The sequence below is a fragment of the Pezoporus flaviventris genome, unplaced genomic scaffold (genome assembly GCF_033815535.1).
Source record: "Pezoporus flaviventris isolate CSIRO_AGI_PZ_B2104156 unplaced genomic scaffold, CSIRO_AGI_Pfla_v1 ptg000093l, whole genome shotgun sequence".
Lineage (NCBI taxonomy): Eukaryota > Metazoa > Chordata > Aves > Psittaciformes > Psittacidae > Pezoporus > Pezoporus flaviventris.
The window spans coordinates 2,564,501-2,580,448 of NW_026892641.1; the positions used below are offsets into that span (position 1 = coordinate 2,564,501).

Here is a 15,948-nt window from a genome sequence, read left to right on the forward strand (position 1 = left end):
CAAGCACATATGAACAGAGTCAAGTAGCTGAGTAGGCAAGTCAGGTTTTTTCCAAAGTAACAGCTGAGTACTGACTTTTAAAGCCATGTGATCACTTTACAAATACAGAAGATTCCCAGATCTGTTTCAGCACAGGCTCTGGCAATACCTTAGAGTAATGGCAATGGAAAGAAGAACCCCCCCCCCATGTTGTTGTGACAGCCATGCAGAGAACTGCTGCACTTCTTATACTGCAAAGCAGGTAAGACACCAACAAACACATCAGCTGCACCTACCAATTCCACAACACAGCCTGGCACGAAGACAGCTGGCTCCTGCAAAAGCTCTCGGAAGGAGATGATGGAATGTGTGTGAAGGCCACTACTCTGCACAGTCACCATGCAAGTAAGATAAATAAAACATCATATTTACCAGGTGCACCATTCCCAGAGGAAGAGCGTGTGGGAGCGCCCAGTGGCGGCTGCTCCATCAAGTCTGAGCATCGAAGCTCAGAATGCTCAAGGCTAAAGAAGGAGAAGCAGCAGCCAGCTCTTGCCTCCAGCTCTTCCCACCCTCTCCCACCCCTCAAAAACATGCAAACCTTTTCAGCATGCTGAGCTGCCTGGGATCTGACAGTGCTGCCGACAAGAGGACACATAGGAGAGAAATCCCTGCCCTGTTGAGATCCAAATGCCTGACAGAAGCTCATCAAGCTATCTCCAGGCAAAAAGGGAGGACTTGACTCAAGAGCAAGAAATGCTATTGTTACAGGCAAGAGGGAAACGCCACGGCAAACGGGAAGCAATCTAAAGATTCTTCCGAGGTCTCCTATTTATTCCCAGCAGAAAGTGACCTCCCAGCTGGCCTAAAAAGCCTGAGCCAGACACACAGCAGCGAACAGATCCAAACCTAGTACCACAAACCACAGGACACACCACGCCGACCTCAAGACTTGGTTTCTCAGAGCATTCACTTAGAATTCACAGCACAAAACACTCCCCCCCACCCCAGCCTCCAGGGCATCAGCTTGGGAATCCCTTGTTGTGAGACCTTTCTCTATGAAACACCCTGGAAAGAAATCTGTTCTCTCAAACAAGAGGTAGGGGTAAAGGACTCCAAAACATACACTGTATAAAACACCATTCTGCTCCGTTTCATCCCACTGCTTTGAAATCTGGAACCACAAAAACCTGACAACTGATTCTCTTGAGAGGCAGGACCGACCTCAGCACGAAGTCTCTAAAGGAACCCCCTTCCCCTTTGGTGCGGAGCTGGGCTACAGCTGCCCAGGCAGTTGGTCCACAGAAGATGTAGGCGTGGAGGTAATGTGCTATGTGGCCACATGCGCGGGGGAGGAAATGGAAACAAACTCCCGGAGAATATTCTTGGCCATTTCAATATTGTTATGTGCAATGACCAGTGCTTTCTGAATGTCCTGATATGAATAGCCTTGGCTCATTAGGTTCTCGATCTCACTGGAGAGCTGCAGTGATGCACTGGTCCCACTGCTGGCTCCGCCTGGCTGGCAGCTCCCTGCTTTCCGCTCAGAGTTGATCCTCCGTGGTAGCGGCTTTGGCGGCCTTTCTGGAACTTGAGAGCCATCGGAGAAACCTGGAAGGAGAACCAAAGGCATTGCTTCAAGAAAGGAGACGTAACTCTTGCTTGGAACAACGCAGCAACGACATGAGACTGATAAATGGCACTGCAAAGAATGCCACTCAAAGCTACGCCACTTGCTCCAACCAGCCTAGCCTGTAAGGATATGCAACTTCACCAAACATCCCATTGCCTCCTAGAATCAGACAGCAACCCCCGGTTTAACTGATCTTGCCTCACACTGCTGGCCACATTGAAGCGTGCTGACGGAGTGGGTGCACAAAACCAGATCTATCAGTTCCAACTCATCCACCGTAAGTGCTCCAGCAAGTGAATTATGGTCTCTGAAAGGTCTCTTCCCTTCCTCTACAGGCCAGGGCCACCTACAAGAGCTCCTGCTGAAGCTCACCCTACCTAATGGCTGGCAGCTATGGCAGATCAATAAGCTCAGCCTGTTCTGCCTTTCCCCTTAGTCATTCAGATGTGTTACTTGCCAGTAGCCACATCGTGGGAAGGAAAAAGAATAGCCAATAAACCAAACGAGAGACATAACACTCCAAGGCCTTAGGGAAAACCAATGCTGCTTAATGCATTAATCCAACATCCGATAGATCTTTGAGCTCTAACCTCATCTAGCATGGCAGAGAGCATTCTTCCCTACTCTGCAAACCACAGGCAACTTTCCTGCATGAACATTTGACACCACCTTAAAGTTGTATTTGTCTCCTGGATAATGTCCTCAAGGCAATCAAGACAGAGCTTTCTAGCAGTACAACAGACAAATCCATAAGGCTAAGCATGCCCAAACAAGCCCTTTGTAAGAGTGGGCACTGCAGCACTGGTCAGAAGAGAAGCAGTCATTGCAGAGCCTTTCTGAAAACACACTGAAAACACTAAGAGGGAGAAGGCTCCTCAGGAAGCAAATTCATCCGCGCTTCCTCCCCAACCACAATGCAGTTCAGCTCCCTGCTCTTCAACCTCCAAGCTCCTGACACACAAACAGCTTTTTGTAGAGTGGAGAAAAGGGACTACCCACTTCTCTCCCCTAAAGTGCCTTTTGAATTGGCTCTTTCTGCTCGCACTGGATCAAATTTCAGAGCCCGTGGGTCAATCTGAAAGGACAACCACTAGCACAGCTCCTCTGGTAAATGATTAAGAAACCAAACTGTAGGGAGAACATAAATCTGCCCAAATGCATCCCAGGCTAGGCACGTGTGCTTCACACCAGACTACAGCAGGGGCCAATTCCCAGTGTTTCACAAAACTGCATATGCTCCCCAGAGCAGCAACAATCAGCATTCCTCATTAGCAGATCTCCTACCACTACACATCCAGACAATAGCATTGTTATTGCAGGGCTGTAAAAACAAAGAGGAGTCAATGTTTAAGGGGAGTGCTTCACGTGGGAGGAGGATGTGAGCTCTCTCTGCCCTTTCTAAGCCCTCTCAGCAACATTCTACAGCACAGTGAGACTTAAACAATGAGGCAGGGAGCAGGGAGGAGTGGCAAAAGCTCATAAACTTCTCTGCACTGCTAAACCCTTCCCTGTGCCAAAGAAGGGCAAGCCCAGGGAAGGGGAAGTGGTGAAGGAGGTGAACAAAACACTCACTGGAGCAAATGGTCCTCCATAAGGAACAAGAAACTCACTCCTCTTACTTGGCAAATCACCAGGGTGTTCAGATAATGCGGAAAGCCCCCCAACAGGAAACGTTTCAGAGCTTCCTTTAGAGCTGCTGGGCAGTTGTAGGGAATAAGTCGAGCATTATTCAGCTCTTGGAGAGATGAGGCTTTAGTCTTCCCTTCGGAGATGCGCTTACAGCCACAAGGACAAGATGTCCTCTACTCCCCAGGGACAAAAAGCTGACCTCGCTGAGCCACTAAGGTCCCTGCTCAAGGGAACTGACGGCCTCAAACAGCTCACTTGTGCCATCTGCTGGGAGCAACCGCAGGCGAGACCGAGCCAAGCTGTGCAAGGCCAGCACTGTCATCTACTTCTAACAGCTCTAAGTAACGTCCCGAAGATCTGCTGCGTGCCCCGGTACACCCTGGCACAAGACAGATGCCATGCCCTGTAGGAAACAGTGGCTTGAGGAATATCCTTGAAGCTGAGGAAAGGCTTTCCTAACAGTGATTTAAATGCTATTTGCAAGCTCAGTGATGAAATAAACACCTCTGCTTTATAAACCCTCACAGCTTACATACAAACCCTCGAGTGAGTGACAGTGCATAGCAAGCCATCGGTACCCACTACAGCATGAAGAATACCACGTTCTCTAACCTGTCACAGGGTCATTTTCCAAAGACATTCGGCTGAAGGCAGGTGTGGCATTGGAGATATCAGACAGGGTGCGACGAGCGATGGCAATTGGTAGTGGTGGTTTGGGGACATCATAGCCATCCTCTTCATTTTCTGACTCTTCAGGGCCGTTGCTGGCAGTGGCTGCTGCCAGATCCCCTTCGTCTAGAAGAAGAGGCACATTCTGATGAGCGCTGGCACTGAACAGAGCCTCTGTCTCTCGGGGCAGACGCTGGTCCCCTGTAGTCCACAAACATTGACAGGACACAGAACAAAGGTTTTGCTGCCAAAACCCCACGTTCAACAGAAGCTCTTTCCAGAAGGTAGCATTAGATTAAAAATCCTTATGATAAATGTGGGCTGACAACTGCTGCCCATAAAAAAAATAAGAACCTTCCAAACAGCAACTTTTAGAACAACTGTTATTTTTACAATGCATTCCAACCAGGCTCCTCAACAACATCCCCACACGCGATGCAGCCTGCAGTAGAGACCCAGATGTTTCCCCATGCACCCTGGCTGTTTTAACAGCAAAAGCACGTAACATTTAACTGAGCCCGAAACGCCTTTCCAACTGTGACTGGGACCAATCCATTGTCCTCCAGTTTCTCAGGGCTTTTTTTAGCACACCCACTCACCACAAGTGTTGACAGCCTCGAAAGCTGAGGATGCTGCTTGGGAGTGGATGTTGTACATTGCTTCATACGTACAGCCATCCGTCTGCTGGTCGCAGTCTAAAACTCTGAGGGAGAGAACAAGCATTTCTCTTCAGACAAGTGGCAGCAGTAAACCACCAATGCAGAGTCTCTGTGACTCTAGAAAATGCTCAGTAACGTCCATTGCAATAGAGCGTATTGGCTTAAAGGAGTTTGATACCACCAGAACACCACCTTTTAATAGAATTTAGAGTTTCAGTTGCTGCTGCTCTCCAAAGGTTACTATCAGAAAGACAGGGGAGTGCTTATCTGACTCCTTTAATACTGTATAGGGATTCTGCTATCAAGCAGAATGTATAGTTACTATGCCAGGCTAGATCCGGTGAGTATCACTGGGGGAATGCAGCAAACCCAGCAAGCAAAATCTCCCCCCTAGTAAACAAATAAGCAAAAGCTTTCCCAGAGCTGGGAGGAGAAAGCCCAAAACACACAAACAGAACCTCACCGTAAACTCTGAGCCATTTCCAAAGGCATTTTGAGCTCCGGTTTTTGTACAGCAGGACCTGGAGGCACTACAGGCAGAGAGGATGGTGACATGTATTCGGTGTCTTCATCACTTTCAGACTGTTCCCCAGGAGGCAGTTTTGGTACAGGCAGTGGTCTGGAGGCAGAAGAAACAATATATAAACATGAGAAACACATTTACACCAAATCTGATTAATACCAAAGTGGCCTTTAAAATCCACAGTGGATGGAACAAGCAGTCAGAGTGATTCTGACTACAGAAATAATCTGGCCTTCAGCATTCTTAGCAGCCCAGGTACACGGGCACACTGACACAAGCTCATAATGCAATCATACACATCACACACCACCCACTTCACATAAATACCAACTCAAAAGTGAATTCATACAAGAGCTAATAGCAACTGTAGCCTGTTTCCTATTGCCACAGCCAAGGGGAACGACCACCACTATCCACAGAGCTTTGGGATTCTGATTGAATCTGCTTCCTTTAGATTGGATATTTTGAATCTGTTAGGGGTTGAAATTAAGGCTGACAGAGTTGTGTCAGATTCTGTCCCAGGCACCAGCATGGAGAGAGCCCTACAGTTACCATTCTGTAAGGTATAAAAGCATGTGAGCTAGAAAACAACAGACCTGGCAGCTAAGGAGTAGATCGCATTGGCAGATGAGGAGGGTTTAATCTTGGGGTGCTCACCCTCTGAGGTTGTTGGGGGAGCACTGTTCAAGCTCTGCAAGACAAAATTCCAACCAGGAATCAGAACCACCACAGATACCAACAACACAGTTGCCAAGCTGTCAGCCAGTCATTCCCAACAGCCCGTGGGGGAACGAAACATCTTCATTTACGCCAAAGCATTCACTAATGCCTTAGAAATCCTGGAGTTCTGCGACAGTTTTCCCTCAGTGTGGGTACCAGCTGGGTTTTCCTCCTGTATCCAACTGCTTGTTTACACAAAACCTGCAGGAACTTCGTAACTTTTGAGATTCCAATGGCTTTGGCAAATTCAGCTGAAACAGCTCGAAGGCCAAAAGAGGGGACAAGAGGAAAAGGATGCAGACAAGCACACACATCCCAAGACAGAATGACAAATGTCCAAGTGTTATTTTCTTGGACAATCTGGCTCAAAATGTCCTGCCTCTCAATTGGAGAAAGCTGGAGGTTTAAAAAGGAAAAATTAGGGGAATGGAATGACAAAAAAACCAGGCAAATCTGCCTGGGATTTCTTTTAGAGAACAATATGTTGGACTATTAAGTTACACATCCTGACATTGGTAACAGATCCAGATTTAACTCAGATTTTACCGTGTTAAACTCATCACAGCTCCTGAGAAGAGTAAACTGCACTTTTGCAGCATTCCAGCTCCCAGCACAAAAGATTCCCAGTTTTTCAGAACTGAAAAGTGAGCTATGATCATGAAACTGTGCCTCATGACTGTTCAGACTGGGATTTCAGCCTAGCTCCCACGAGGCACCAATGCACCTCCCTAGGAAGTCCTCCCATTATTCTCCCTTGCCCAGGATTCACCAGTTCCTTTCCACCTCTTCCTTGGTGCACCCTATTCCAATGAATATTCTATCCCTTACGAGGACACCTTGGAAGACTTAATTCCTTACAGATTACCTTCACCTCCAATAGGCCTACTCACCCCTGGGTTGTCCAGGCTGAGCGTGCTCCCAAGCCGATGGCTGTCAGCCCTGGATTCTATCTGAGAGGGCAAGGAGAAGGGGAGGGAGTGCCTGTTTGACAGTTCTCTCCCAGCCCAAGGGTCACCGGGACTGAGAGCTACAGAGGGGGCTTTTGGAATGGGCCTGGATGGCCACAGATCTGCCTGGCGGGTGGAGGGCACAGGGGGTGGTTTGTCTCTCGAAGGGCAGTCTCCCGGTGTGCAGGGCAAGGGACGTCTCTGAGGTCGACCTTCGGTCCCAATGGAATGTGGCCTGTCCGGAGGCGGCGGCGGTGGGAGATCTCTGAGCGTGGGAGGGATTGGGAGAGGTTTATCCTTGTGAAGAGCACCAGGAGCAGCCTGCAGGGCAAGGGAATGCGAAATATTGCTTAACAAAGGTAGTTCAGCCACAAACCATCGAAAAGAGGGAGGCAGGCAGCAGAAGGGTGAGCTTTTATCTATTTTTACATGAAATTATCTCAAAGGGTGTGGAGATAACTCTCCACATCTCCACAAGCTAACCCTCCCGAGATACCTTCTCTACAGGCTTGAAGAGATAACAGGGTACCTACGTGCAGCTACAGCGAGACACTAAATACCCCAGATGATTTTTCTAGAAGGAAAAGAAGCTCACATCAGCACTAGATTGGATTCCAAAGCACACCCATCACTTACAGAACCGATGCAACTGTGGGTTAGTTATACAAGTTAACGTTCATCGGTCAGCCACGAACAGTCATAGAAATGGGTGTTTTCTTCTGCCTGAATTTTCAAGCATCATTTCATTACTTCATCCAAACTAGCTCAACTGCTGCTGTACCTCAAGAGCCAGTGATCAGATGCCACCAAGACCATACTGCTGCCTTCTGCTAGTCAATCAGACAAGCAGTTAATACGACACCTTCCCTGATAGCTAGAACGAAACACAAGCCCACAAATGCAGCTCCAAAGAGCACAGGCTAAAAACCAGTGAAGAGACTGGTAATCACAATAACTTGGTAGCTCAGCAGGAGGACACCAGTCACCCTAAAAGAGCAAGTACTTCACCTTAGGACTGGCTTCTTTCTAGCAATTGCATGGGCAAATGTGAAGAAAAGACAGGCCCTTTAAACAGCAAAAAGGGACTCTCCAGAAGGAAGCATTTGCTTTCAGGACAGATTGGACTGGAATGGAAGGGGGAATGGAAGGAAAATGGCCCAACAGGAAAAGGAAGAAGAAAAATGTCTTGTGTGAAAGCACTTGGGGATGTCACAGAGGTTCACCACAATGCTCTCCTCCCTGCCTGCCCCACCAAAATGACAGCTGAAAGGGAAAGCAGTGTGTTTGACCTTTGAAGTGGTCCCAGGACTGGAAGCCCCAGGCGGGTTGGCCACTCGCTGCTGCAAGAGATCCAGTCGTGGTGGCACGGGAGGAAGGGTGGCCTGGGGAGCTACTGAGAACGGAGAAGGAGGACGCTCGACCTGAGGAAGAAGAGAATGGGAAAATCAACAAATGGCAAACCCCAGCAGAGCTCCTTTCCTCTAGAGAGGCTTTCGAGCTCTGTGATCTGTACTGGCTTCAATACTGCTCCTGAATTAACAATAACTACCGTATCAGTAACCATCACACACCAGGGAATGAAGGCAATTTCCCAGCACTACAGCATTTGACTTTCAGCAAGCCCTGAAGATCACCAGTGGCTTTAGCTGTGGCACACAACTGAAAACGCACACTTAGTGGTGGTGCAGTAACAGAAAAGCTGTTTTGCTGCCTTACTGGGCCCTCCCTGAGCAGGAGCAAGCTTCTTTTCAACACAAGAGGGTATGATCTGCTGCAAAACTCACTGCAGGTGCCGCTGTGCTCACTAGCGCCAACAGAGCCTGCTGCAGACCATGACAGGATGTCACACTGCTTTGCTTTCTCAAAAACCACCTCCTGGAATAGGTTTTACTGTTTAATACACGACTTTACATGGTGGAAGCTAAACAGAAATACAGGTAAACCAGCGTAAAGGCTTCTTGCTGACCAGGAAAGGCAACTTAATTTCGTGCATTCAACTACTAAAAACTAGCCAAGTTCAAACCCACTTCCCTATGCAGTAAAACACTGCAAAGTGCAGGTGTGCAAGAGCAGCAACACGTTATTAGAAAGAAGTAAACCATGCAGGGATCCATACAGAATGCCAGTCTTGTGCCCATCTCCTGGAAGGACGCAGCACTAATGGCAGAGAATTATCACACCTTTATTATACAGATTTATCAGACACCATATAAAAAAATGACAGTCAAATTGACTTGCAGAGCAAAATAGCCTGCCCTCTACCCCATTAGTCATGAGGACCTTGGTAAGACTCTATCTAGTTGGCTGTATTAATCACTGGGGAAAATGGATGAATTCTTGCTGATATGAGTGAGTTATGGCTAATAAATCAAAAACAGCATTGCTGAGTATACAGAGAAGTGTTATAAACCTAGATCTTACATTCCAGCAGGTCAAGCCAGCCTTTTCACCCTTCTTTCAAGACAACACACAAAAGATCAAGGATTTCCAAGTGCAATTACCATTGCTTAATAGAACTGACAGTGTGAACTAAATGGACAAAACTGATCCTAAATCCATGTTTTCCATACTGTGTGATATCTTTTGTGCTATAAGGTCTGACAACCCTCACCACAGAAAACTGATGGACAACACGCAGTCTGCGTCCATCCTGCCACATCTACTAGCACACGCTCTGGTGACCTTACTTTGGTACCAGCGAGTTCTTTCATCATGAAGAGGGAATCATCAGCTCTGTCGTCGTCGTCATCATCATAATTGGGCGAGGGAGTTCCTTCTGCCCCTTGTCGTGACAATCCTCCTCCTCCTCTGGGGTCGAACGGGTCTACTACGATTGGCTCCGTGCCTTTGATTTCACAGCGGCAAAAAGGACATCCCTGGCCTTCTGATTCCTTCATGGAAGAGAAGAGAGCTGTTATACACCACTCCTGTCAAAGAGCAACTAGCCTTACTCACAGGGCTTAACAAGAGGCAACACCTCACCTGCCACGCAGTGAGACAGGACGTGCACATCAGGTGGCCGCACGGCTCAATCTTCACATCCTTGTCATTTTCAGCGCATATTTTACACAGCTGAAACGTGGAGCCCATCTCGCAGTACAGTTCATATTGTTCCTTGGGGCAAGACAGACATACGGGGTTAATGCTGTAAACCCAACACAAGAACACGGCGCAAAGGAGAACAGAGATCTGCAAGGATTTCACTATGGTTTTATGCACTAGATACACCTGTCAAGGTCTGAAAAGAATGGATTTCAAGCTAGGCCAGATTTTCATGTAGGTGTCCCAAAAGCAGGGCTCAAGACGTGCTGCATGGCACAAGAGCACGAATATGTGTCAGAAACATCCTAAACCCAAATAAACCTTACAACTGTCAGCCCCGCATAAAGCTTTACCTAACCTCTGCAATCTCCTCTGCTCATCCCTACCGTTCAAATCCCCACCTGTAAAATACATCATCCTTAAAAACAAAGTCTTGGGGATACCAAGTAAGCCAGAATCCTACAAACAGCTAAGGAGGCTAGGAATTAGGAAGAAAGTTAGCAAGTTTGATGGGACAGAATACCTTGCTCACCTGTGTAACTTTAATGTGGTCCTGAGGTGTGGGTTCACATAAGCCAGTCAAGTCAGGATTCTGATTCCGGCCATCGGGAAATAAATAACTGTAAGTAGTTGGGGGAAAAAACAGATCTTGTTCTCTGTGTGTGTATATACACACGTGCATACACACACATGAACGCACACATAAGGTTTCTTTTGGGGAGGGCGGAGGAAAGAGAAGAATGAGGGTGGGAATTCAAGATATTCTGAATTCAGAAGGAGATTTGGAAGGATTTTACTATGGGACAGAACCCCAAAATGTCATTCTTCGAAAGAAAAGTTTCTTTTCCTTCCTGACAGCAATTTTCCTTTCAAACAGGATGTTATGGTCCCAGGCTACTCTTCTTAAATCATCCTGTAGTGAAACTGTAATAGGCAGGGTAATAAACCTGATACCATAATAGAAGTCGCAGTGGCTCAAATTAGGCACTATTGGCAATTGAACTGTTTTGCTGAATCAACAACTAAATTAAAAGGAAGAGCCAAGAGATGTCCAAAAGGGTCTTAGTGATTGTTTGAGCTCTGCAATGTGCTGCCTCTCTCGTGATGAACCCAGAAGGTACATTTTACCACTCGACTGACTGACTTCAAGCCCTCATCACAGGATGAACATTCATAGAGCAAACAGCGAAAAAAGGGCAGAAAACTCGATTTTGTTAAAGTTACTTACAAGCCTTCCCTGAAGCCATCAATCAGTGCTTGAAAGAGAGGTTTGTTGTGGGGGATTGTCTGAAGAATGTTCCCATCTGCAGTGACATAGCCAATGGCCCACTGACCGAGCCGTGTACAGCTCAATCGGAAAATATAACTAAAAACACACAAAGGAAAGGAAACTTCAGTTTGGACTGGAGCAGACAGAGAAGACTGAGGGTCAAGTAGGCAGCCATTGCCTGGCTATCTCTAGACAGCAAACGAAAACCTAGTAGGGATAACTTGATTTATACCAGCTTTCCTTAATTATCCCCCAGGCAGATCAAAGGAGAACCTTGCAACCTGATACAAACTGAGGAAAGCATCCAAGCCCTGGCCTCCAGGTGAAATTAAAGCCAGAGTCCAGGGCAAGAAAAGTGTTAGCAGCCTTAAAATCATTTGTTTCAAATTAACTTCAAAAAACCCTCAGCAAACAACAAACCCAACAGATGACACAAGGTTTCCATTCTTAAAACCAGCACAGAATCAACCACATAGTAACAACCTCCAGAAATTAACACTTGGCCCTTCTGGCATAAAGGAAAGGCTGTTAGCCTTGCTGCATTGGGCCAAGTTCTATTCAGGACATTGGGCAGCTCAAAACTGTTGCCCCACAGAGCCTCTGAAGTGTGCCCAGCCTGCAGCATTACCTTGCTGCCTACTCTGCCCACCATCATGCTGCTTTGTCTGTCTAAAGCTGCCTTCAAAGGTACACACTGCTCTGAGGGCTGCAATCCACTCAGCTCTCCTGGTTTTATGTGTACACACCAGAAAGTTATGGGGCCTATAGATACACGCCCTTATTTATGGTCCTAAATGCCCCATTGTTTAGGCTCATTCAGGCAGGGTCTGCCTCTGTGTCCTGCTCAGGCCTGAGGGAGCTGCTGTGACAGCTGGGAGGGGTGGGCAGGAGGTAAGTCACCCCATGAAGGCAGGGCAAGCTAGGGTTTGTCATAGTCTAGGTTTCTGAGGAAGGAGGACAAAGACAAACCAAATCCAGTCTCAGTTGGTGCAGTAACCAGTGACGTTAGCAAGAACGATCCAAAAAAGCAACTGCTGCTGAGCACTAACCTGCCAGGTTTGTGAATGAACTTCTGAAGCCGGGCTTTCACCTCATCATACGTTAGGAATGCCATATAGCCAGGATGAGTCACCGCTAGACTGTTCCAGTTCCTGAGCAAAGAGGACCACGGCTATAGAAACAGCAAAGAGGTACATTAACCATCCACTTCTAAAAGGTATCACCACATACAATATTCCTTACTCAAAGGGATGAAGAGTTAAAGCAGCAGGTTTCTTATCCACTATAAATCCAGCAGAGGAACTAAACACTACACTCCCAGGCACCAGCCTTAGCGTTTGAGTTTCTTGTCGGTGATAAAAACATCACTTAAGACAGACCTTAATCAAAACTCCTTTAATAAATGCTAAGGGAGAAGCCACTGAGGTCACACCAAGCTCAACAATAGCGACCAATTTGTACTGCTTCTGCAGAGAAAATGACTCATTCCTGACACAGGGATAAAGATGGGAGTTTAATAAGATTATGCACAGGACCAGAAACCATGACTGGTCCAATCTCTAACACTGACTTCCTATACAGCCTCAGCAAAGTGCCCTCCCCTCTCTGTCTCAGTTTCACTATGTGTAAGATGCTTGTGACTATTCCTCAGCCACTTAACCTCACTTGGGTGTGGCAAGGATTACTGGCTACTCTAAGATCTGAATACATAAACCAGCACATCCATGTCAAATATTCCTTCAAATGATACAGAAAAAGCTGAAACAACCGTTTGGAAGCTTTCAATCCTGAGAAGGGTTTGGGTGTCTCAATCTCATCCAACTCTTCCGATTTTCTCAACTCATCTAAAAGAAGATGGGAGCTCTCCCTAACAACTTTGCACCTCTGAGGAACTGCAGCAGCTCTTAACTTGCTCTTGATGTACTGCAGCTGGAAAAAGTACTGAATGAGATCAGCTTCATTGCAACACTGCACATGGGCATTTTTCATCTAGACCTATCTTAATTACAACCCACCCTATCACATGGGAAAAGGCAAGTCAGAGCTAAAGAAATAAGTGTTTGTTCTTGTAAATACCCAATTGTGCCATCAGAAGCTGTGGTTTTGAGTCTAGCACTATTAAAGACTATGGGTTAGAATTTTAGCTACTAGCGATAAGGGTATTTCTCCTGCACAGAACACAGACATGTCCACAACATCCTGGCTGTGACAGTTCAAAAGCTGGGAAGCCCAAACTTCCATGCCTGTACTCCATCCTGAACAACCCCTCCGTGGAAAATAAATCTGACAAGAAAGCAAAGGACAAGGAAAGACAAAGTGATAAACTAAGCTTTACATTTCCTGGCTTACAGAACTTGGGTCAGAACTTGAGTCTTAAAGTGACCTTTGAAAGGGAAAAACTGATTTGTGGGAGGACAGTGAATGTGCCTTACAGTTGCAGTATATATTTGGACAATCTTTTCTTCTACAACCAGAAGTACCACCCACTTTTACTGCAATATAGGGTCCTAAGTAGTACTGCAGCTGTTTAGGGGATGAAGGGCAAGACGCCCAAATCCCTTACAGCATAAATCATTTCAGCGTGTAAAAGACAGTTTGTCCTGGGAAAGGGGTCTGACCTGAAGCACTGAGGCACATTTCAAGTGATTGCCAAGCCTCAACCCTTACCTGAAAAAGTCGTGTGAAGATATCAAATTCAAATACTGAAATGTAGTCATTGCACGTCAAGTCGATCGTTGACTTCAGGGCCATGGCTTCCAGCCCTGAACTGATGGGATGCACTTCATGCAAGGCCTGACGGAAGCTTTTCCAAGGAACAATGGTCCTGGGGAAAACCAAGCCCTCTGTAAATGTGTTGCATCTCAAGACCACCACTACATACGTACCTTATACACTTTTATTGTGAGCATGCACCTCATGATAACGAAAGTGAAGAAACTCAGAATCAGCCACAAGAGATCTGTTCGTGTTGTGCAAGCACAGATTCCTCGTTACTGCAGTAAATTAGCAGCCAAATGAACAATTTTCTCTGCACATGCAGAATGTTTGAACTCCTGCTTTCTCCCTTCCCTTTTTCTGCACTCTGATCATGTATGGACCTGTCTGTACCCCGGGCTGCATGGAACACTGTCACTTGATACGAGTTTCAGAATGTCGTGGCTGGTAGGGAAGGAGTTCACGGGCGGTCTTTTAGTAGAGGTCTATATAGTTCAAAAGCAGGGAAAGAAAAGCAGCTGCAAAAGGAGGGATTAACTGGAGAAGATAATCACAAGGCTCCTGTTCACAGGAATATTTTCCTCCTTTCAAAATATCAAGTGGAATACAAACATAGAAAGAACATGCCTACCTTCAGGCATGTTCCTCATGACTAAAGATATTATTGCTTTCTGTTCTGACAGCTACTAATTAAACTCTTTATGTGAAGCACCTGAAGTTACCTTAGTTAGAAAGCAGTAGCCAAATCCATTCCCTTTAATCCTCAAGCATTGCTTTGGACATTGTAGACTTTGGTCTACAGTCCATCCAGTCATCTTTCAATAGATACAAAAGTGAAAACTGAGATTTCAACCGTTTGCTCTTCACTTTCTCCTCCATTCTACCTTAACAAAGCCATTATGCAACGTGACAGAAGTTCAGAGAAGCCAAAAGAAAGGTGACTAAGTGATTAGACAAACTAATTGGAGGGAAGGTGAAATGGCTTAGCTAAAGGACAACTAATATTGAGGGCATGGTAACCTTTGGATGAAGAAAGCAGATTAGTTTGCATAGTTACTTACAAGTTACGGAATTAAATTAAGGAGGGGAAAATTGAAGCTGAATAATAGAGGGAAACTGTGACAGTACCAGAGTTTCCTAGGGAAAGTGAGGAAAGACCCATCACCTGACACATTTAAAACCAGACAGGACAATGAACTAGGGAATATAACGGGGGAACAATCCTGTATCTCACCCCAGACAGTGGACCGAATGACTGTAGGTCTCTCCCATTGTTCATGTGAACCTTAACAAAGACTCCTCTGAACAGCTTTGAAACCTACACGCTGCTGCGTGCGAGTCGTTCCCACAATTCGATCTTTAATCACAGTTAGAAACTTACTTTTCCCCAAAAGCCTTTCTCCAAAACTCGGCTGCATCCGCCTTGGTGATCCGGAACGTGTCCCCCTGGAAAAGGCCGCTTGGGAAAATACCTTTGAGCTCGGCCAGCATATGGCTGAATATCAGGGATAACTTTGTCAGGTTACGCCTACGAAGGAGCACAAAAAAACAAAGGTCTCTTGTAGAGAAGACAGATGTGGTTTAGCACTGAACAAAACAGAAACCGTACCTCCTGCTATTCGAGCATCCCAGCCTAGAAAACTCCTCTTGCTTGGGACCCTGTTTACCCAGCATTCAGAGCACATCCACCACAATGTACTTACCAGCAAGGTCGGTGTTTGTGAAGACATTTTCCACCAAGACTAACTTTGCATAATCTCTTTGAGATGGGCATGTTATTTCCATGGCAAAGCCTCCCAAGAAAACACAGGCACAGAAAATGTCCAAACCTGGCATTCAGACCTTACCTATCAACTCAATAACACTATAACCAAAACCTCATCAGACTCCTTCGCTCTTGGGTCTAAGAATTCCCTATGACAGCACATAAAACTACTACTGCCTTAGACCACGCAAGCTGAATGTCCTTTCAAGTCTCCAAGGGTCCCAACAGAGTAGATTTGCTCAGATAACATCTAAGTGATAACAACAGGTCCAGCTCTCAAGGGAAGGTCAAAACACCTGCATAATGGGAATAACTTACATACAAAAGCTTGATGGTTCTTCTTCAAAAGCTTGAGAGTCCTTCTCAACCACATTGCACTGAGTAATTATCCAATTTA

The 15,948-nt window shown here is 46.3% G+C and overlaps 1 protein-coding gene across 2 annotated transcripts in view; it reads right to left on the reverse strand.

Moving 5' to 3' along the window:
- Positions 1–462: 462 nt before the first annotated feature.
- Positions 463–15,948, reverse strand: part of CBL (Cbl proto-oncogene) — a 34,549-nt gene continuing 19,063 nt past the window's right edge. For both annotated transcript variants that reach the window (XM_061476189.1, XM_061476190.1), the window contains 14 exons: positions 15,168–15,314; positions 13,739–13,895; positions 12,121–12,242; positions 11,030–11,167; positions 10,334–10,421; positions 9,742–9,873; positions 9,447–9,650; positions 8,049–8,180; positions 6,703–7,080; positions 5,689–5,783; positions 5,033–5,188; positions 4,510–4,613; positions 3,854–4,036; positions 463–1,590 (listed from right to left, as the gene is read on the reverse strand). In XM_061476189.1, coding sequence (XP_061332173.1) covers positions 1,310–1,590; positions 3,854–4,036; positions 4,510–4,613; positions 5,033–5,188; positions 5,689–5,783; positions 6,703–7,080; positions 8,049–8,180; positions 9,447–9,650; positions 9,742–9,873; positions 10,334–10,421; positions 11,030–11,167; positions 12,121–12,242; positions 13,739–13,895; positions 15,168–15,314 — 2,317 coding nt within the window. In that variant the 3' untranslated portion in view covers positions 463–1,309. The remainder of the gene's footprint in view (positions 1,591–3,853; positions 4,037–4,509; positions 4,614–5,032; positions 5,189–5,688; positions 5,784–6,702; positions 7,081–8,048; positions 8,181–9,446; positions 9,651–9,741; positions 9,874–10,333; positions 10,422–11,029; positions 11,168–12,120; positions 12,243–13,738; positions 13,896–15,167; positions 15,315–15,948) is intronic.